Below are 22,199 nucleotides of genomic sequence, written 5' to 3' on the forward strand. Positions count from 1 at the left end.
TATTCAAAGTGTTGAAAGAAAACCACCATCCTAGAATTCTGTGTCTTGTGAAATTATCCTTCAAAAGTGAAGGGGAATAGCTTCCTTAGACCAAGAAAAAAAAAAAAAAAAGAAGAGCAAACTAACAAAAACCAAAGGAATTTGTCACCAATAGATTGACCTTGCAAGAAAGGCTAAAGGAAGTTCTTCAGGGAGAAGAAAAATTATTAAAGGTCAGAAACTCAGATCTACTTATACAAAAGAAGAGCTTTGGAGGAGGAATAAATGAAGGTAAAATCTTTTCTTTTTCTTATTCTCAATAGATCTCTATCAATCTAAAAGATAACTATTTAAAGTAATAGTATTCATGATGGTATTGGGTGGTAATTGTGTATGGATTGGTTAAATAAGTGACAGTAATATCATAAGGGATGGGAGGGGAGAAATGGGAATACTCTGTTAAAAGGTACCTGTACTGTACATGAAGTAGTATAGTGTTATTTGATGGTGGACTTAGTTTAAAATGTATATTGCCATCTATAGGGCAAACACTAAAAAAACTTTTTAAAATAATTGATATGTTAAGAGGGAAGATAAAATGGAATCACTAAATGCTCAACTAAAACTAGAGGCAAAAAAGGAGGTACAACAAATAGAAAACTGTTGCAAGTGTAGTAGATATTAATTTAACGATATCAATAATTACTTTATTTTTAAAAATATTTATTTTTATTTATTTGGCTGCGCTGCGTCTTAGTTGTGGCACGCGGGATCTTTTTAGTTGTGGCACACGGGGTCTTTAGTTGCGGCATGCGACCTCTTAGTTGCAGCGTGTGGGATCTAGTTCCCTGACCTAGCATTGAACCCAGGCCCCCGGCATTGGGAGCACGGAGTCTTAGCCACTGGATCACCAGGGAAGTCCCTCAATAATTACTTTAAATGTGAATGATCTAAATACATAAATCAAAAGATAAGAGATTGTCAAAGTGGATAAAAAGACAAGATTCAACCATATGTCATCTACAAGAAACCCACTTTAAACATAAAGGCTAGAAATGTTCAAAGGAAAAGGTTAGAGAAAGATACTTCATGCTAACACAACCATTAAAAAGCTGGAGTAGCTATATTAATTTCAGACAAAGTAGGCTTTCAGAACCAGTAAAATTATCAGGAATTGCATAATGATAAATGGTTTGATTTTCCAAGAAGACATGGCAATCCTTAATGTGTGTATGCACCCAACAACAGAGAATCAAAGTATGTGAGGCAAAAACTGATAGAAATGCAAGGACAAATAGACAAATCTACTATTATAGTTGGAGACTTCAGCATTCCTTTTTCAATGGTTGATAGATCAAGCAATAATAATAATAGATCTAGAGGAGAATTCCTCTTATTGAAAAAGAACATTACAAAAACTCTACAGCTAACATCATACTCACTGGTGAGAAACTGTATGCTTTCCTTCTAGGAATAAGGCAAGAATATTTTCTCTAATCACTTCTATTCACCATCATACTAGAAGTCTTAGATAGTGCAATAGGACAAGAAATATAAATGAAAGGTATACAGGCTGGGAAGGAATAAATAAAACTCTTTACAGATGACATGGCTGTCTACATAGAAAATCCTAAATAAAAACCACAATAACAAAAAAGTCTGGAACAAAAAATGAGTATAGCAAGTTCACAGGATGCAAGGTTAATATTCAAAAGTCAATTTCTTCCACCCCAATGTTCATAGCAACATTATTTATAATAGCCAAGATATGTAAGCAACCTAAGTCCATATAGATTCAATGGAATAGTACTCAGCCGTATAAAGAATGAAATTTTGCAATTTGCAACAATATGGATGGACCTGGGGGTATTATGCTTAGTGAAATAAGTCAGACAGAGAAAAACAAATACTGTCTGTTATCACTTGTGTGTGGAATATAAAAAATAAAACAAACTGGTGACTATAACAAAAAAGAAAACAAACCTACAGATATAGAGAGCAAACTAGTGGTTACCAGTGGGGAGAGGAAAAGGGGGAGACACTAGATAGGGGTAGGGGATTAAGAGGTACACACTACTATGTATAAAATAAATAAGCTACAAGGATATATTGTACAGCACAGGGAATATAGCCAATATCTTATAATAACTATAAGTGAAGTATAATCTATAAAAATTTTGAATCATGTTGTACACCTGAAACTAATATAATATTGTAAATCAATAAACCTCGATGAAAAAGTCAATTGCTTCCTTATATACCAGGAACAATTTAGAATTCTAAAAAGTACCACTTACAGTAGAGCCAAAAAAATGAAATACTTAGGTATAAATCTAACAAAATATGTATAGGATCTATATGTGAAAAACTATAAAACTATGATGACAGAAAAGAAAAGGTGATGTAAATAAATGAAGAGATATTCCATGTTCATGGATTGGAAGACTCAGTGTTGTTAAGATGTCAATTCTTTCCAACTTGATCTATAGATTCAATGCAATCCTAATGAAAATCCCAGCAAGCTATTTTGTAGATACCAACTACTTCTAAAATTTGTATGGAAAGGCAACAGCCTAAGATAGCCAACACAGTACCAAAGAAGAATAAAGTGGGAGTACTCATACTACCCAATTTTAAGGTTTACTATAAAGCTACAGTAATCAGAGGAGCATGGTATTGGTGAAGGAATAGACATATAGATCAATGGAACAGAATAGAGAGTCCATAAGTGGATCTACACAAATACAGTTGACTGATTTTTGACAAAGGAAATTAAATAGAGAAAGGATATTCTTTTCAACAAATGGTGTTAGAATAATTGAATGTCCTTGTGCAAAAACATGAACTTAGACACAGACCTTACACCTTTCACAAAAAATTAACTCACAGTGATCCGTAGACCTAAATGTAAACAAACTAAGACTTCTAGAATAAAACAGGAGAAAATCTATGTGACTTTGGGTTTGGCAATGAGTTTTTATATACAACACCAAAAGTATGATCCATGAGAGAAAAAGATGATGAATAAGACTTCATTAAAATGAAAAACTTCTGCTCTGTGAAGGACACTGTTAAGGGAATGAAAAGATTAGCCATAGATTTGGAGAAAATATTTGCAAAACACATATCTTATAAAAGATTTGTATCTAGGGGAATTCCCTGGCAGTCCAGTGGTTAGGACTCTGTGCTTCCACTGCAGTGGGCACGGGTTTAATACCTGGTCAGGAACTAAGATCCTGCATGGTGTGTGGTGTGGCCAAAAAAAAAAGAGACATATCTAATATATAGATAGATAGATATAGATAGATCTCTTAAAATTCATTCATAAGTAGCAAATAACCCAATTAAAAATAGGAAAAGGACTTAAACAGACACCTTACCAAAGAAAATATATAGATGGTGAATGGTAAATAAGCATATAAAAAGATGCTCAAGGGACTTCCCTGGTGGCGCAGTGGTTAAGAATCTGCCTGCAAATGCAGGGGACACATGTTCAATCCCTGGTCCGGGAAGATCTCACATGCCACGGAGCAACTAAGCCCGTGTGCCACAACTACTGATCCTGCACTCTAGAGCCTGTGAGCCACAAATACTGAGCCCGTGTGCCACAACTACTGAAGCTTGCACACCCAGAGCCCATGCTCCACAACAAGAGAAGCCACCATAAGAAGCCCACGCACTGCAGCAAAGAGTAGACCCCGCTCACCACAACTAGAGAAAGCCCACACGCAGCAATGAAGACCCAACACAGCCAAAAATCAATAAATCAATAAACTAAAAAAAAGATGCTCAACATCATTTGTCATTAGGGAATTACAAATTAAAATGAGATCTCATTATAACCTATTAGAATGGCTAAATAAACAAAACAGAGCAAAAACCTGACAATACCAATTGCTGACAAGGATGTGGAGCAATAGGAACTCTCATTATTTATGGGAATACAGAGTAGTACAGCCTCTTTTGAAGATGGTTTCTTAAAAGCTAAACTTATTCAAACCGTTGGTATTTACCCAAATAAGTTGAAAATATGAAAATATGAACAGAAATAAAAAGAATTATTAAGGAATAGTATGAGCAATTATATGCCAACAAATTAGATAACCTAGATCAAATGGACACAATCTACCAAAACTGACTCAAACAGAAACAGAAAATTTGAATGGACCTATAGCAAGTAGGGAGATTGAATTAGCAAATTTAAAAACTATCCACAAAGAAAAGCCAAGGACCAGATATCTTCACTGGTGAATTCTACCAAACATTTAAAGAAGAATTAACACCAATTTTTTTTTTTTTACAAACTCTTCCAGAAAATAAAAAGAGAAGGGAACACCTCCCCAACTCATTCTATGAGGCCACTATCAATCACCCTGATACTAAAACTATAGAAAGACATAACAAGAAAACTACATAAACTATCCCATATAAATATAGATGCAAAATCCTCAGTAATACTTTAACAAACTGAGTCTAGCAACATATAAAAAGGATCATACATTATGACAAGTGGAGTTTATCCCAGGAGTGCAAGGTTGGTTTAACATATGAAAATAAATCAATGTAATACACAAAAAAGCCATATTATCATCTCAATTGTTATAGAAAAATCATTTGACAAAATTCAACACTCTTTCACGATAAAAATTCTCAAAAAGCTTGGAATAGCATGGATCTTTCTCAACCTGTTTGAGACCGTCTATGAAAAACCTATAATTAACATCATACTCACTGATGAAAGAATGGATATTTCCCCACCTAAGATCAGGAACAAGACAAGGATGTCCATTCTTGTATTCAATCATACTAGAGTTTCTAGCCAGAGCGGTAGGCAAGAAAAAGAAAGAAAAGTCATCCAGATCAGAAAGGGAAAAGTAAAATTATCTGTACTTGCAGATGACATGCTTGTATATAGAAAATCCTATAATGAAATACTGTTCCATGCTATAAAGAAATAAATTGCTGATACACAAAATAACATGATGGATCTCAAAATAGTCTGACTGAAAAAAGCCAGACACAAGAGAGTACATAGCATATTCCATTTTAAAATTCCATTAAAAAATTCCAAGAAAGGGAAATCTATGACAGAAAGCAGATCAGTGGTTTTCTGGGAGTGGGTGTGGAGGATTGACTGCAAAGATGCATGAAGGAACTTATCAGTATGATGGGAATGTTCTGTATCTTTATTATGATTGAGTTAAATGGGTGTATACATTTGTGAAACCTCATAGAATGGTTCATTTAAAATGAGTGTCTGTTATGTAAATTATACCTTAATAAAGGTATAATTTTAAAAATCACATATACCTTTAATTTCAAAACTAGGATTGTATGATGAACTACTTATTTCCTGCATGTAAGATGCTTTACTCTTTGAGCAACTAGTAATTAGCTATACGGTGAAAAAAATGTATGAGTAGTTCTCTCAAAATCAAAACCAATTGCTTAAATAGGTATAAAAATGCTGAATGGGTTTGATTTTGAAATGTTAAATGAAACTTTTGCTTTGGAGGACATTGCTAGTATCTTAAAATTCAAAATTTAATAATTGGTGTCATAAATTCTTAGAAACAGTTTTCTGAAATTTTAAGCTTTACAAAAATATTAACAATTGAAATATAAGCTGAAAAATATTGGTATTAATGCTGCATCCCATTAGCATCAAGCAATAATCAAAGTGCTGCAGAGAACCCAAAAGATTACACCTAAGGAGACTACTGGTAAATATGTTGAAAAAGGAGTATCCCTTTTGGCTGACAGTAATGGTAAAAGTTATACTCAATTTTTTTTTTCTTTCTTTTGATGACACTTAAATGATTGATAGGAAACAGGAACTGTAAAGAAAAGCAGAAAGAAGAGAAAGAATGGAATTAACTAAAAGTGCTGAACATCAAACAGTTAAAAAGCAATGAAGAGGGAAGCTAGAATTGTTCTGCTGGGAGGCCAGCAGCCAACTATATCTATGGAGAACTTAACCTTTGAAACAAAAACAATCTGTTAAATGAACATAGTATCTCAAATTAGGCATGTCCCCAAACATTCTTATACCTCAGTATCACAGACATAACCTATCGCTGCTTCAAGTGTCTACAATTCAGTGGATTATGAAAGTACAATCAAGAAAATTTCTACTGTATTGAAAAGTTGAGATGACTGTAGTGGGTTGCATGCAGATTTTCATTAAAATGAAAAGATTTTAGAATTCAAAGGTTTAAACACTCAGTTATCTAAAAGATTTCAATTGTTCCATTGCTCTCAAGTTGCTCATTGCTCTCAAGAAGCTTAAAATTAGTGAAACCTATTTCTCAAAGATGCTTAGTACCAAGTTTTAATTTTCTAAGTAAGTATATGTTGAGTCTTTTTCATGTTAATTTAATCATAAATAAATGTTTTCAACTTCAGAGTTCATGGGCCTTTCTTTCCAAGAATTCTGAGGCGTAGGAAAGGAAAAAGAGACTTTGGAAAGACTATAACACATATCGTAGCAAAAGTGATGACTACTGACATGGTAAGAAATACACTGTTTTTATTTGTTCATTTATATAGCTGCATATAATCAGAAAAGAAGCTCTTTGAAGGTTGGATTCTTATCTGACAGTAATGCCTTATTTCCTCCATTACGTCCAGCTCAGAGATTGGCAATTAATAGGTACTAAATAAATATATGTCAGCAACTATTTACAGAGTACTAGTCTTGTTGCCAGGTGCTATGCTAGTAGCTACAGGAGACAAATATGAGAAATACTGCATTTGAGGGAGATACGGTTTTGAACCAGACCCACAGTCTTGTTTCTTCCATACATTTGACAAGTTTGAATTATGGTGGAGATATGGACAAGTAAATAGGCTATTACAATTACAACACAAAATGATAAATGCTATGATAGGAGTATGTACAGAAGGCATATAATATGCGTACATAAGCCAGAGTTAGGAATTCTGGCAGTGCTGGCTGGAAAAAATAACCAGATGAAACCTGAAGGATGAGTGTAAATTTAACCAGCCCAAGAGGGGAAAGTGTTCTAAGTCACAGTAAATATTTCTATCTCATTTGACCTCTCAGTAGCATTTCACAGCTCTCTCCTTGGAATACTCTTTTTCACTGTCTTCTGTTACAATACTTTGCTGGTTTCAGTCACTCTAGTTTTTTTATCCTTCTGTCCTCTAAATGCTTGGAACTTATCTTTTTTCTGCACTATAATATCCCTAAGTGATTTATCTGATCTCTTCCCATGACTTCAGTTATATACACTGATAATCTAAAATGTGTATCCACAGCCCACATTTTCGTTCTGAGCCCCAAACCTATATGTCTAGCTGCCTATTACTCATCACCCCTTGATTACCTCATGAGTACTTCAACTCAGATGTCCACGATTAAATTCATGATCTTATCCATTGACTTGTTTATATTCTAGAGTTCTCTGTTTCAGTAAATGGCACCACTATCTACCCAGTTGATAATTACAATCTTCTGAGAGTTAGCCTAATCCTATCCCTCATCACCTTCATGTACCCTCTTTTATTCCTCATTAATACCATATCCTGGTGTACACCATGTTGTTTCAGAGAGCTACTGCACATCCTTTAGGTCTCAATTTAAATGTCATTTCCGTAGAAAAAGGCTTTCTCAACCTTCCAGAATACATTATACTACATATTCCCATGTACGCTGCACTTTCCCTTATTGGCACTTTTCCTTATCATGACTGTATTAAATACTTTTGTGGCTATCTATTGCATGTCTGTCTCTTTTACTAGAATATGAGCTTCTGGAGAGCAAGGGGTGTATGTTTACCATTCATCCAATCACCTAGCATGATGCTTAGCACGAGGTAGGTGCTGAGCATTTTTTGTTGAATTAGTAAATGAGTGCATGTTTGACAAGAGAGTATGGGGTATATGTGAACAACTAAAAGAAGTCCAGCAAGGATGGTGTTAAATACCTAGGAGGAGAGTGGTTAGAGATAAAGCTGGACTACTAGACTGGTCTTATCTGCTATTCTACTCATTTTTATTATTTTCAACAAAATTTAACTTTCCTTTGATTTGCTTATTAGATCAGATTTTCAATAACATTAATTATTCCACCAATTATATTTGTAAATATCTTTTAAAACATCATTGTAAAGTAAGGTATAGATTTTGCTTTTATCTCCAGCCTTTTAAAATATTTTTATTTTTACTTACCATTTTTTTGGTTTTAAATCTGTTTTTGGCTTTATTTTCCTATATGGCAGTAAGAAATTTCTTTGATTTTTATTCAGTGCTTTGCAACCCTGTCTTCATTTGTGTAAGTAAATATCCATGAACTTCAGAGGACAGGATAATGAGAGGAAGGCTACTCTGAGAAGGCAGTATCATCAACTTCCACTTTGCTTAGATCTTTGATTTTAGATTTACCTTTGAGGTTGACAAAATATTTTAATTTGACGGTAGTCACAGCTATGTACATAAGCCTTTAACAATTTTCTCAACTTTGAAGATTCTTTACTTGGTGTTTTTCCTCCTCTATACTCTCTCCTTAAACAGTTTTATCCATGCCCATCATCTTTATGCTGGTGATCTTCACAAGTAGTATAGCAAAAAGGCATGGACTTTGTAGTCAGGTAAATAGCCTGTCTTGGGCAAGCTGCCTAACCTCTGAACCTCAATTTCTATTTGCAGAGTGCTTTAAAAAGAGAAAAAACTGTGTACTGTGCTGATGAGGAGGATGATCTCTGGAGCCAAACTGCCTGGATTCAGATTCTGGCTTTGGCACTTACTACTTATGTGATTTTCAACAAGTTATTTACCCATTTGTGCTTTAGTTCCTCATTTGTAAAATGGGGATAATACCTCATTTCCTTATTTATAGAGCTATGAGTGTTCCTTATTTATAGAGCTATGAAGATTAAATGAGTTCATATTTGTGATGTGCTTAGAATAATGGCCAGCACATAGTAAGTACTAAATAAATGTTTTATTACTACTAGTACGGCTACCACCACCACTGACACCTTATAGGGTTTTTTGAGGATGAAATGAGATGCTATGTATAAAATACCTAGCAGTGTCTGGCACACAGTGGTTTTTCAGTAAATTCATTCCCTTTTCTCTTTCCCTTCTTGCTTGTATTCTTTGCTGACCAACATTACAACAAGCTCTTCTCAGCATCTTTACCTTATGTCTCACTAACATACAACAATCCTACATTTGAACTTATTAATTTTTTTTTTAATTTTTGAATTTTATTTTATTTATTTTTTTATACAGCAGGTTCTTATTAGTCATCAATTTTATACACAGCAGTGTATACATGTCAATCCCAATCACCCAATTTAGCACACCACCATCCCCATCCCCCCGCAGCTTTTCCCCCTTGGTGTCAATACGTTTGTTCTCTACATCTGTGTCTCAACTTCTGCCCTGCAAACTGGTTCATCTGTACCATTTTTCTAGGTTCCACATACATGCATTAAAATACATTTGTTTTTCTCTTTCTGACTTACTTCACTCTGTATGACAGTCTCTAGATCCATCCACGTCTCAACAAATGACTCAATTTCATTCCTTTTTATGGCTAGGTAATATTCCATTGTATATATGTACCATGTCTTTATCCATTCGTCTGTCGATGGGCATTTAAGTTGCTTCCATGACCTGGCTATTGTAAATAGTGCTGCAATGAACATTGAGGAGCATGTGTCTTTTTGAATTATGGTTTTTTCTGGGTATATGCCCAGTAGTGGGATTGCTGGATCATATGGTAATTCTATTTTTAGTTTTGTAAGGAACCTCCATACTGTTCTCCATAGTGGCTGTATCAATTTACATTCCCACCAACAGTGCAAGAGGGTTCCCTTTTCTCCACATCCTCTCCAGCATTTGTTGTTTGTAGATTTTCTGTTGATGCCCATTCTAACTGGTGTGAGGTGATACCTCATTGTAGTTTTGATTTGCATTTCTCTAATACTTAGTGATGTTGAGCAGCTTTTCATGTGCTTCTTGGCCATCCGTATGTCTTCTTTGGAGAAATGTCTATTTAGGTCTTCTGCCCATTTTTGGATTGGGTTGTTTGTTTCTTTAATATTGAGCTGCATGAGCTGTTTATATATTTTGGAGATTAATCCTTTGTCTGTTGATTCATTTGCAAATATTTTCTCCCATTCTGAGGGTTGTCTTTTCATCTTGTTAATGGTTTCCTTTGCTGTGCAAAAGCTTTTCAGTTTCATTAGGTCCCATTTGTTTATTTTTGTTTTTATTTCCATTACTCTAGGGGGTGGATCAAAAAAGATCTTGCTGTGATTTATGTCAAAGAGTGTTCTTCCTATGTTTTCCTCTAAGAGTTTTATAGTGTCCAGTCTTACATTTAGGTCTCAAATCCATTTTGAGTTTATTTTTGTGTATGGTGTTAGGGAGTGATCTAATTTCATTCTTTTACATGTAGCTGTCCAGTTTTCCCAGTACCACTTATTAAAGAGACTGTCTTTTCTCCATGGTATATCTTTGCCTCCTTTGTCATAGATTAGTTGACCATAGGTCCGTGGGTTTATCTCTGGGCTTTCTATCTTGTTCCATTGATCTATGTTTCTGTTTTTGTGCCAGTACCATATTGTCTTGATTACTGTAGCTTTGTAGTATAGTCTGAAGTCAGGGAGTCTGATTCCTCCAGCTCCGTTTTTTTCCCTCAAGACTGCTTTGGCTATTAGGGGTCTTTTGTGTCTCCATACAAATTTTAATATTTTCTGTTCTAGTTCCGTAAAAAATGCCATTGGTAATTTGATAGGGATTGCATTGAATCTGTAGATTGCTTTGGGTACTATAGTCATTTTCACAGTACTGATTCTTCCAATCCAAGAACATGGTATATCTCTCCATCTGTTGGTATCATCTTTAATTTCTTTCATCAGTGTCTTATAGTTTTCTGCATACAGGTCTTTTGTCTCCCTAGGTAGGTTTATTCCTAGGTATTTTATTCTTTTCGTTGCAATGGTAAATGGGAGTGTTTCCTTAATTTCTCTTTCAGATTTTTCATCATTAGTGTATAGGAATGCAAGAGATTTCTGTGCATTAATTTTGTATCCTGCAACTTTACCAAATTCATTGATTAGCTCTAGTAGTTTTCTGGTAGCATCTTTAGGATTCTCTATGTATACTATCATGTCATCTGCAAGCAGTGACAGTTTTACTTCTTCTTTTCTGATTTGTATTCCTTTTATTTCTTTTTCTTCTCTGATTGCCGTGGCTAGGACTTCCAAAACTATGTTGAATAATAGTGGTGAGAGTTGACATCCTTGTCTTTCTCCTGATCTTAGAGGAAATGCTTTCAGTTTTTCACCATTGAGAACGATGTTTGCTGTGGGTTTGTCATATATGGCCTTTATTATGTTGAGGTAGGTTCCCTCTATGCCCACTTTCTGGAGAGTTTTTGTCATAAATGGGTGTTGAATGCTGTCAGAAGCTTTTTCTGCATCTATTGAGATGATCATATGGTTTTTCTTCTTCAACTTGTTAATATGGTGTATCACATTGATTGATTTGCGTATATTGAAGAATCATTGCATCGCTGGGATAAATCCCACTTGATCATGGTGTATGATCCTTTTAATGTGTTGTTGGATTCTGTTTGCTAGTATTTTGTTGAGGATTTTTGCATCTATATTCATCAGTGATATTGGTCTGTAATTTTCTTTTTTTGTAGTATCTTTGTCTGGTTTTGGTATCAGGGTGATGGTGGCCTCATAGAATGAGTTTGGGAGTGTTCCTTCCTTTGCAATTTTTTGGAAGAGTTTGAGAAGGATGGGTGTTATCTCTTCTCTAAATGGTTGATGGAATTCACCTGTGAAGCCATCTGGTCCTGGACTTTTGTTTGTTCAAGATTTTTAATCACAGTTTCAATTTCATTACTTGTGATTGGTCTGTTCATATTTTCTATTTCTTCCTGGTTCAGTCTTGGAAGGTTATACCTTTCTAAGAATTTGTCCATTTCTTCCAGGTTGTCCATTTTGTTGGCATAGAGTTGCTCGTAGTAGTCTCTTAGGATGCTTTGTATTTCTGTGGTGTCTGTTATAACTTCTCCTTTTTCATTTCTAATTTTATTGATTTGAGTCCTCTCCCTCTTTTTCTTGATGAGTCTGGCTAAAGGTTTATCAATTTTGTTTATCTTCTCAAAGAACCAGCTTTTAGTTTTATTGATCTTTGCTATTGTGTTCTTTGTTTCTATTTCATTTATTTCTGCTCTGATCTTTATGATTTCTTTCCTTCTGCTAACAATGGGTTTTGTTTGTTCTTCTTTCTCTAGTTCCTTTAGGTGTAAGGTTAGATTGTTTATTTGAGATTTTTCTTGTTTCTTGAGGTAGGCTTATATAGCTATAAACTTCCCTCTTAGAACTGCTTTTGCTGCATCCCATAGGTTTTGGATCGTCGTGTTTTCATTGTCATTTGTCTCTAGGTATTTTTTGATTTTCCCTTTGATTTCTTCAGTGATCTCTTGGTTATTTAGTAACGTATTGTTTAGCCTCCATGTGTTTGTGTTTTTTATGTTTTTTTCCCTGTAATTCATTTCTAATCTCACAGCGTTGTGGTTGGAAAGACGCTTGATATGATTTCAATTTTCTTAAATTTACTGAGGCTTGATTTGTGACCCAAGAGGTGATCTATCCTGGAGAATGTTCCGTTTGCACTTGAGAAGAAAGTGTAATGTGCTGTTTTTGGATGGAATGTCCTATAAATATCAATTAAATCTATATGGTCTATTGTGTCATTTAAAGCTTGTGTTTCCTTATTAATTTTCTGTTTGGATGATCTGTCCATTGGTGTAAGTGAGGTGTTAAAGTCCCCCACTATTATTGTGTTACTGTCGATTTCCTCTTTTATAGCTGTTAGCAGTTGCCTTATGTATTGAGGTGCTCCTATGTTGGGTGCATATATATTTATAATTGTTATATCTTCTTCTTGGATTGATCACTTGATCCTTATGTAGTGTCCTTCCTTGTCTCTTGTGACATTCTTTATTTTAAAGTCTATTTTATCTGATATGAGTATAGCTACTCCAGCTTTCTTTTGATTTCCATTTGCATGGAATATCTTTTACCATCCCCTCTCTTTCAGTCTGTATGTGTCCCTTGGTCTGAAGTGGGTCTCTTGTAGACAGCATATAGATGGGTCTTGTTTTTGTATCCGTTCGGCAAGCCTGTGTCTTTTGGTTGGAGCATTTAATCCATTCACGTTTAAGGTAATTATCTATATGTATGTTCCTATGACCATTCTCTTAATTGTTTTGGGTTTGTTTTTGTAGGTCCTTTTCTTCTCTTGTGTTTCCCACTTAGAGAAGTTCCTTTAGCATTTGTTGTAGAGCTGGTTTGGTGGTGCTGAATTCTCTTAGCTTTTGCTTGTCTGTAAAGCTTTTGATTTCTCCATCGAATCTGAATGAGATCCTTGCCAGGTAGAGTAATCTTGGTTGTAGGTTCTTCCCTTTCATCACTTTAACTATATCATTCCACTCCCTTCTGGCTTGTAGAGTTTCTGCTGAGAAATCAGCTGTTAACCTTATGCGACATCCCTTGTATGTTATTTGTCGTTTTTCCCTTGCTGCTTTCAGTAATTTTGCTTTGTCTTTAATTTTTGCCAATTTGATTACTATGTGTCTCGGCGTGTTTCTCCTTGGGTTTATCCTGTATGGGACTCGCTGCGCTTCCTGGACTTGGGTGGCTATTTCCTTTCCCATGTTAGGGAAGTTTTCCACTATAATCTCTTCAAATATTTTCTCTGGTCCTTTCTCTCTCTCTTCTCCTTCTGGGACCCCTATAATGCGAATGTTGTTGCGTTTAATGTTGTCCCAGAGGTCTCTTAGGCTGTCTTCATTTCTTTTCATTCTTTTTTGTTTATTCTGTTCCGCAGCAGTGAATTCCACCATTCTGTCTTTCACTTATCTGTTCTTCTGCCTCAGTTATTCTGCTATTGATTCCTTCTAGTGTAGTTTTCATTTCAGTTATTGTATTGTTCATCTCTGTTTGTTTGTTCTTTAATTCTTCTAGGTCTTTGTTAAACATTTCTTGCATCTTCTCCATCTTTGCCTCCATTCTTTTTCTGAGGTCCTGGATCATCTTCACTATCATTATTCTGAATTCTTTTTCTGGAAGGTTGCCTATCTCCGCTTCATTTAGTTGTTTTTCTGGGGCTTTGTCTTGTTCCTTCATCTGGTACATAGCCCTCTGCCTTTTTTCGTCTTGTCTATCTGTCTGTGAATGTGGTTTTTGTTCCACAGGCTGCAGGACTGTAGTTCTTCTTGCTTCTGCTGTCTGCCCTCTGGTGGATGAGGCTATCTAAGAGGCTTGTGTAAGTTTCCTGATGAGAGGACTGGTGGTGGGTAGAGCTGACTGTTGCTCTGGTGGGCAGAGCTCAGTAAAAGTTTAATCTGCTTGACTGTTGATGGGTGGGGCTGGGTTCCCTCCCTGTTGGTTGTTTGGCCTGAGGCAACCCAACACTGGAGCCTACCTGAGCTCTTTGGTGGGGCTAATGACAGACTCTGGGAGGGCTCACGCCAAGGAGTACTTCCCAGAACTTCTGCTGCCAGTGTCCCTGTCCCCGCAGTGAGCCACAGCTGCCCCCTGCCTCTGCAGGAGACCCTCCAACACTAGCAGGTAGGTCTGGTTCAGTCTCCCCTGGGGTCACTGCTCCTTCCCCCTGGGTCCCACTGCACACACTACTGTGTGTGTGTGTCCTTCAAGAGTGGAGTCTCTGTTTCCCCCAGTCCTGTCGAAGTCCTGCAATCAATTCCCACTAGGCTTCAAAGTCTGATTCTCTAGGAATTCCTCCTCCCATTGCCGGACCCCCAGGTTGGGAAGCCTGAAGTGGGGCTCAGAACCTTCACTCCAGTGGGTGGACTTCTGTGGTATAAGTGTTCTCCAGTCTGTGAGTCACCCACCCAGCAGTTATGGGATTTGATTTTACTGTGATTGTGCCCCTGCTACCATCTCATTGTGGCTTCTCCTTTGTCTTTGTATGTGGGGTATCTTTTTTGGTGAGTTCCACTGTCTTCCTGTCGATGATTGTCCAGCAGCTTGTTGTGATTCTCGTGTTCTCTCAAGAGGGAGTGAGAGCACCTCCTTCTACTCTGCCATGGTGGTTCCTCGACCTGAACTTATTAATTTTTTGTACATATCCCGTCCCTAGTCCTCCTGTAATCTCTATTGAGTTAATGTGCTAAATATCCTTCCAGTCAACTACATATGTTAAACCATATATGTTTAACTTTTTAAAGAACCACTAAACTGTTTTCCACAGTGGCTGAACCATTTTACATTCCCACCAGCAATGTTTGAGGGTTCTGATTTCTCCACATCTTTATCAACACTTATCTGTCTCTTTCATTACAGTCATCCTAGTGGATATGAAGTGGTATCTTATTGTAATTTTGATTTTCATTTCGTCTTTTCATGTGCTTGTTGGCCATTTGTATCTCTGGTTTGGAGAGATATCTCTTCAAGTCCTATGCCCATTTTTGATTGGGTTGTTTGTCTTTTTGTTATTGATTATGAATTCCTTGTATATTCTGGATACTAGATTCATATTAGATGTATGTTTACGTATGTTTTCTCCCATTTCATAGTTGTCTTTTCACTTTCTTAATAATGTTCTTTGATGCACAGAAGTTTTAAAGTTTGGTGAAGTTCAATTTATCTATTTCTTCTTTTATTACTCATGCTTTTGGTATCATACCAAAGAATCCATTGCCAAATCCAAGGTCATAAAAATTTAACCTTATGTTTTCTTTTAAGAGTTTTATAGTTTTAGCTCTTATATTTAGGTCATTGATCCATTTTGAGTTAATTTTTGTATATGGTGTGAGTGAGGAGTCCAATTCTATTTCTTTGCATGTAGATATCCAGTTGTCCCAACACCATTGTTTAAGAGACTGTTCTTTCCTCCACTGAATAGCCTTGGCACCCTTGTTGAAAATCAGTTGGCCTTGGTTGTATGGGTTTATTTCTGGGCTTTCAGTTCTGTTTCAGATAGTGTCTATCCTTGTGACAGTATCACACAGTTCAAATACTATAGCTTTGTAGTAAGTTTTGAAATCAGAGGTGTGAGTTCTCCAACTTTTTTTTCAATACTGTCTTGGATATTCAGGGTCCCTTGCAATTCCATATAAATTTGAGGATAAGATCTTCCATTTCTGCTAAAAAGGCTATTGGAATTTTGACAGGAATTACATTGAATCTGTAGATCAATTAGGGTAGTATTGCCATCTTAGCAATATGAAAATCTTCCAATCCATAAACATGGAGACTTTCAATTTACTTAGGCGTTCTTTAATTTCTTTCAGCAAAGTTTTGTAGTTTTTACATAAAGGCTTTCACCTTATATGTATGTAAAAATTATTCCTAGATATTTTATTATTTTGGATGCTCTTGTAAATAGAATTATTTCCTTAATTTTCTTTTCAGATTGTTCATTGCTGGTATATAGAAACAAAACTGACTTGTGTGTTGATCTTGTGTCCTGCAACTTTGCTGAATTTATTAGCTATCATACTTTTTTGGTGAATTCTTTTGGGATTTTCTATGTATATGATATGTAGAATCATGTTGTCTGCAAATAGAAATAGTTTTACTTCTTCCTTTCCAGTCTAGATGCCTTTTATTTATTTTTACCTAGTTGCTCAGGCTAGAACTTCTTCTAGCTAGTACAGTGTTGAATAGCAGTGGTAAAAATGGGTGTCTTTGTTTTGTTCCTGATCATAGGGAAGTGTTACAGGATGAACTGTCTCTCCAGAATTCATATGTTGAAGTCTTAATCCCCATACCTCAAAATATAACTACATGTATTTGGAGATGGGTATTTAAAGAAATGATTAAGTTAAAATAAGTCCTTATGGTGGGTCCTAACCCAAACTGCCTGATGTCCTTATAAGAAGACAAAATTTGGACACACAAAGAGATACCAGGGTGCACATGCACGGAGGGACAACCATGTGAAGAGGAAGCAAGAGGGTGGCCATCTGCAAGCCAAGGAGAGAGGTCTCAAAAGAAACCAAACTTACTGACACCTTGATCTAGGATTTGCAGCCTCCAGACTGTGAGAAAATAAATTTCTGTTGTTTAGCTAACTAAGTTTGTGGTATTTTGTTACCCTAGGAAACTAATACAGGGAGAAAGTTTTCAGTCTTTTATGATTGAGTATGATGTTAACTGTGAGCTTTTTGTAAATTATGTTTATTGTGTTGAGGAAGTTCCCCTCTATTCCTAATTTTTGAGTGGTTTTTATAATGAAAAGGTATTGGATTTTGTCAAATGCTTTTTATACATCAATTGAGATGATCCTGTAGTTTCTTTCCCCCCTTCATTTTATTAATATAGCATTGATTGATTTTTATATGTTAAACTACCCCTGAATTCCTGGGATAAATCCCACTTGGTCATGGTGTATAACTCCTAAAATACTGTTGGGTTTGGCTTGCTAGAATATGTTGAGGATTTTTGCATTTATATTCATAAGGGAAATTGGTCTGTAGTTTTCTTCTGGTGTCTTTGGCTTTGTTATCAGAGGATGCTGGCGTCATAGAAGGAGTTAGGAGTTGTTCTCTCCTGTTTTTGGAAGAATTGGAGAGAAGAATTGGTGTTAATTCTTTAAATGTTTTGTAGTCGTTACTAATGGAGCCATCTGGTCCTAGATTTTCCTTTGTTCTGAGGTTTTTGATTACTGATTCAATCTCTTTACTTGTTCTAGGTCTGTTCAGATTTTCTATTTCTTCTTGACTCAGTTTTGGTAATTTGTGTATTTCTAGAAATTTGTACACTTCATTTTGTTGGTATGAGACTGGAGCATTTGTTGGTGTACATTTGTTCATAATTTTCTCTTATAATCCTTTTTATTTCTAGAAGTTCAGTAGTAATGCCTCCACTTTCATTTCTGATGTTAGTTATTTTTTGCCTTCTCCCTTTTTTCTTAGTTTAGCTAAAGGTTTGTCAATTTCATAGATCATTTCAAAGAATCAACTTTTGATTTCATTAATTCTATTGTTTTTCTGTTCTCCATTTCATTTATCTCTGCTCTAATCTTTATTATTTTCTTTCTTCTGGTGACTTTGGATTTAGTTTGTTCTTCTTTTTCTAGTTCCATAAGATATAAAGTTAGGTTACTGATTTGAGATCTTTCTTTTTTTTAAATTTATTTATTTTATTTTTGGCTGCATTGGGTCTTCATTGCTGCACGCGGGCTTTCTCTAGTTGTGGTGAGTGGGGGCTACTCTTCGCTGTGGTGCGCGGGCTTCTCATTGCGGTGGCTTCTCTTGTTGCAGAGCACGGGCTCTAGGCACGATGGCTTCAGTAGTTGTGGCACACGGGCTCAGTAGTTGTGGCTCGCAGGCTCTAGAGCGCAGGCTCAGCAGCTGTGGTGCACGGGCCTTGTTGGTCCACGGCATGTGGGATCTTCCCAGACCAGGGCTCGAACCTGTGTCCCCTGCAATGGCAGGTGGATTCCCAACCACTGCACCAACAAGGAAGTCCCCAAGATCTTTCTTTTTTAATGTAAGCATTTATAACTATAAATTTCACTCTAAACTCTGCTTTGAGCATCCCATAAGTTTTGGTATGTTGTGTTGTTTTCATTCACCTCAAAGCATTTTCTCATTTTTTCTTTGGGTTTCCTTTGACCCATTTGTTGTTTAAGAATGTTGTTTAATTTCCACATATTTGTAAATTTTCCAGTTTTTCCTGCTGTTATTCTTTTTTAAATCAATTCCATTGTGGTCAGAGAGGATACATTTATTGAAACTTGTTTTGTAGCTTATCATATGGTGTATCCTGGAGAATGTTCCATGTGCAATTAAGAAGAATATGTATTCTTCTGTGTTGAGTTCTGTGTGTATTAGGTCTAGCTGAATTATAGTGTTGTTCAAATCCTGTTTCCTTATTGATCTTCTGTAGATGTACTAGTCATTATTGCAAATGGAGTATGGAAGTCTTCAACTATTATATTATTGTAGAACTGTCTAGTTCTCCCCTCAGCTCTGCCAGTGTTTGCTTCGTATATCCTGGGGCCTCATTGTTTCCTGCATACGTGCTTATTATATCTTCTTGATGAATAAATTCTTTTTGGTCAATATATAATGTCCTTCTTTGTCTCTGGTAAAAACTTTTGACTTAAAGTCTATTTTGTTTAATATTAGTATAGTCACTGCAGTTCTCTTCTGGTTACTATTTGTATGGAATGTCTTTTTCTATCCTTTTACTATTAATTTATTTGTGTCTTTGGATCTAAAGTGAGTCCGTTGTAGACATTATATAATTGGATCATGTTTATCCATTCTACCTGTCTCTATCTTTTAATTGGTGATCTTAATCCATTTACATTTGAAGTGATTACTGATAAGAAAGGACTTCTGCCATTTGCCATTTTATTTCTATATGTCATATTCTTTTGTATTTGATGAGTTTTTTCTAGTGTTTTGTTTGACTCACTCCTCATTTCCTTTCCGTATATTTTTAGTTATCGTCTTAGTGGTTACCATGGAGATTACAATTAACATTCTAAATTTATAACAATCTAGTCTGGATTGATACCAACTTAGCTTCAATAGCACATAAACACTCTGCTCTTTTACAGCTCCATTCCTACTTTATGTTGCTATTGTCACAAATTACATCTTTATACATTGTCTGCCCATTAACATGGATTTATAATTGTTTTATGCATTGCTCTTTTAAATCGTACAGGAAACAAAGAAAAGGAGTTACAAACCAAGATTATAATAGTACTGGCTTTATATTTACCCATGTATTTGCTGCCTTTGCTGGAGTTACTTCTTCATATGGCTTTGAGTTACTATCTAGTGTTCTTTTCCTTCAGTCTGAAGGACTCCCTTTAGCACAGGGAAGATCCAGCCTTTGTTTATCTGGGAATGTCTTAAGTTTTTCTTTATTTTGAAGGATAGTTTTGCCAGATATAGAATTCTTGGTTGATAGTTTTTTTTTTTTCCCCTTTCAGCACTTTAAATATGTCATCTCATTGGTTTCTGGCTTCCATGGTTTCTGATGAGAAATCATGTTAATCTTACTGCCAATCCTTTGTTCATATTGAATTGCTTCTCTCTTGCTGCTTTCAAGATTCTCTGTTTTGGCTTTCAACAGTTTGATTATAATGTATGTTGGTGTGGATCTCTTTGTATTTATTCTGCATCCATTAAGTTTCTTGGATGTGTTGATTCACATCTTTCAACAAATTTGGAAAGTTTCCAACCATTATTTTTTTCAAATATTCTTTCTGCTCTTTTCTTTCTCTCTTCTTCTGGGATTCCTATAATATCGGTGTTCTTGATGGAATACCACTGGTCCTTTCAACTTTGTTCATTTTTCTTTCTGCTCCTTAGATTCGATAATTGCAATTGTTCTATCTTCAAGTTTGTTATTCTTCTGCCTGCTCAGATCTGATATTGAACCTCTCTAGTGAGTTTTTCATTTCAACTATTGTACTTTTTTGTACATTTACTGTACAGCTATAGAATTTCTATTTGGTTCCATTTTATAAGTTTTATCCCTTTATGGATATGCTCTATTTATTCATCTGTTGTTCTCTTGGTTTCCTTTAATTATTTATCCATGGTTTCCTTGAGCTCTTTGAGGCTATTTAAGACAGTTGATTTAAAGTTTTGTCTGGTAAGTCCAAAGTCTTTACTGGACTTCCTCAGAGATGGTTTCTGTCAATTTCTTTTTTGCCTGTGAATGGGCCATAGTTTCCTGTTTCTTTGTATGTCTTATAATTTTTGTTGAAAACTGGGTATTTTTAATATTATAATGTGGTAACTCTGGAAATTGGATTCTACCCCATCCCCAGGGTTTGCTGTATTGGTTGTTTAGGACTGCAGTTGTCCATATGTTTAGTGAATTTTCCAAACTGTTTTTGCAAAGGCTCTATTCTTTTTCGTGTGTGGCTGCTGAAGTCTCTGTTATCTCAGCAGTTAGTCAGTGACCTGACAGAAATTTCCCTAAACACCTGCAGCTAAAAAGAAAAAACAAAAACAAAAAACTCCTTGTCTTTGCAGATTAGCTCTGAGTTGAGGCACTCCTTCAAACTAAGCCAGGCTGCCTACAACTCTGCCTTAGTTTTCACCTCCTGCTTGCACAGGGCCCAGTGATCAGCCAGAAGCACAAGCCTAAGGTCTTTACAGATCTCTTCTGAGTATGCATCCATCCCTGAGATTGTGCATTTTACTGTAGATTCCCCAGTATATAACGTAGCTCTTATTCCCCCAAGAATCTTCCTCCTCAGCCTCCTCATTTGTAGGCTTTTCCTTGCCCTTCCTTCATCCTTTGTCCCAGGTAGCTTTGGGTAGAGTATGTCTTTATATGCTTTCATCAGATGCTACTTATAAAGCTGGTCCATCCTGAGGGAGGTGAAACAAAGGTCAGTTTCTTTGCCAGTCCCTCTCCTGAGATACTGATCATCAGACAGGTCAAAATGCACAGTCACAATTTTTTGAGAATAAGGTCCCTATTTCCCCCACCCCTCACCCATCCCAGTGCCAGCAAGCCACATCAGAAATATGGGCTGTTGCTATTCACTCAACTGCTGCCAGTCTGGAGAATGGGGTATGGTTAGGCAAGTAAGTAAAAACACCAGAACACTTTCTTACTGAATTTTAACAACCTCTTCATCTAGCACTTCCTTGGCTGCTATGTTTAATTAGATTTCAGAGTTACAAAAAACATCGATTCTGTCAATTTTTGCCAATTTGTTTGCTTTAGAAGAAGAACTAATTCTTGGAGCTCTTTACTCCACTATTTCCAGGATGTCACCTCTTTCTTGTATCTTTCTCTCTGCTCTGTCCTTCCTGAATGCATTGAGAGATGCTCAATTCTGTTTTATCTTAAATAACAAAACAATATCTACCCTAAATACCACATCTTTGTCTCTTCCCTTGCAGAGCCAAACTTCTTGAAATATTTGGCTGCACTTGTCTTTCCTTCTTTCCCATTCATGCCTCTACTCACTGTGATCTGGTTTCTGCCTCCAGAATGCCAGTGAAAATGCTCTTGTGGTCATGTGGGACCAAGCTGTGGCAAAATGTAGTAGGAATTACCATCTCTTTTAATCTTTCAGCAGCATTTGACATGATCAACTACTTCCTCCTTTCATGACATCTTGATCTGATTTTCTTACCACCTCTTTGGCCACTCCTCAGTTTTCTTTGTAACATCTTGTTTTTGCCTGTCCTTTAAATGTTATTCCTCAGT

The 22,199-nt window shown here is 36.0% G+C and overlaps 1 protein-coding gene across 1 annotated transcript in view; it reads left to right on the forward strand.

Annotated features, from left to right (window-relative positions):
* SHCBP1L (SHC binding and spindle associated 1 like) overlaps positions 1-22,199 on the forward strand; it is a 55,680-nt gene that overhangs the window by 18,166 nt on the left and 15,315 nt on the right. The window contains exon 7 of the mRNA XM_082401740.1: positions 6,385-6,490. Within this exon, the coding sequence (XP_082257866.1) occupies positions 6,385-6,490 (106 nt within the window). The remainder of the gene's footprint in view (positions 1-6,384; positions 6,491-22,199) is intronic.

Source organism: Balaenoptera borealis, assembly GCF_965194805.1.
Source record: "Balaenoptera borealis genome assembly, chromosome: 1".
NCBI classification, from domain to species: Eukaryota; Metazoa; Chordata; class Mammalia; order Artiodactyla; family Balaenopteridae; genus Balaenoptera; species Balaenoptera borealis.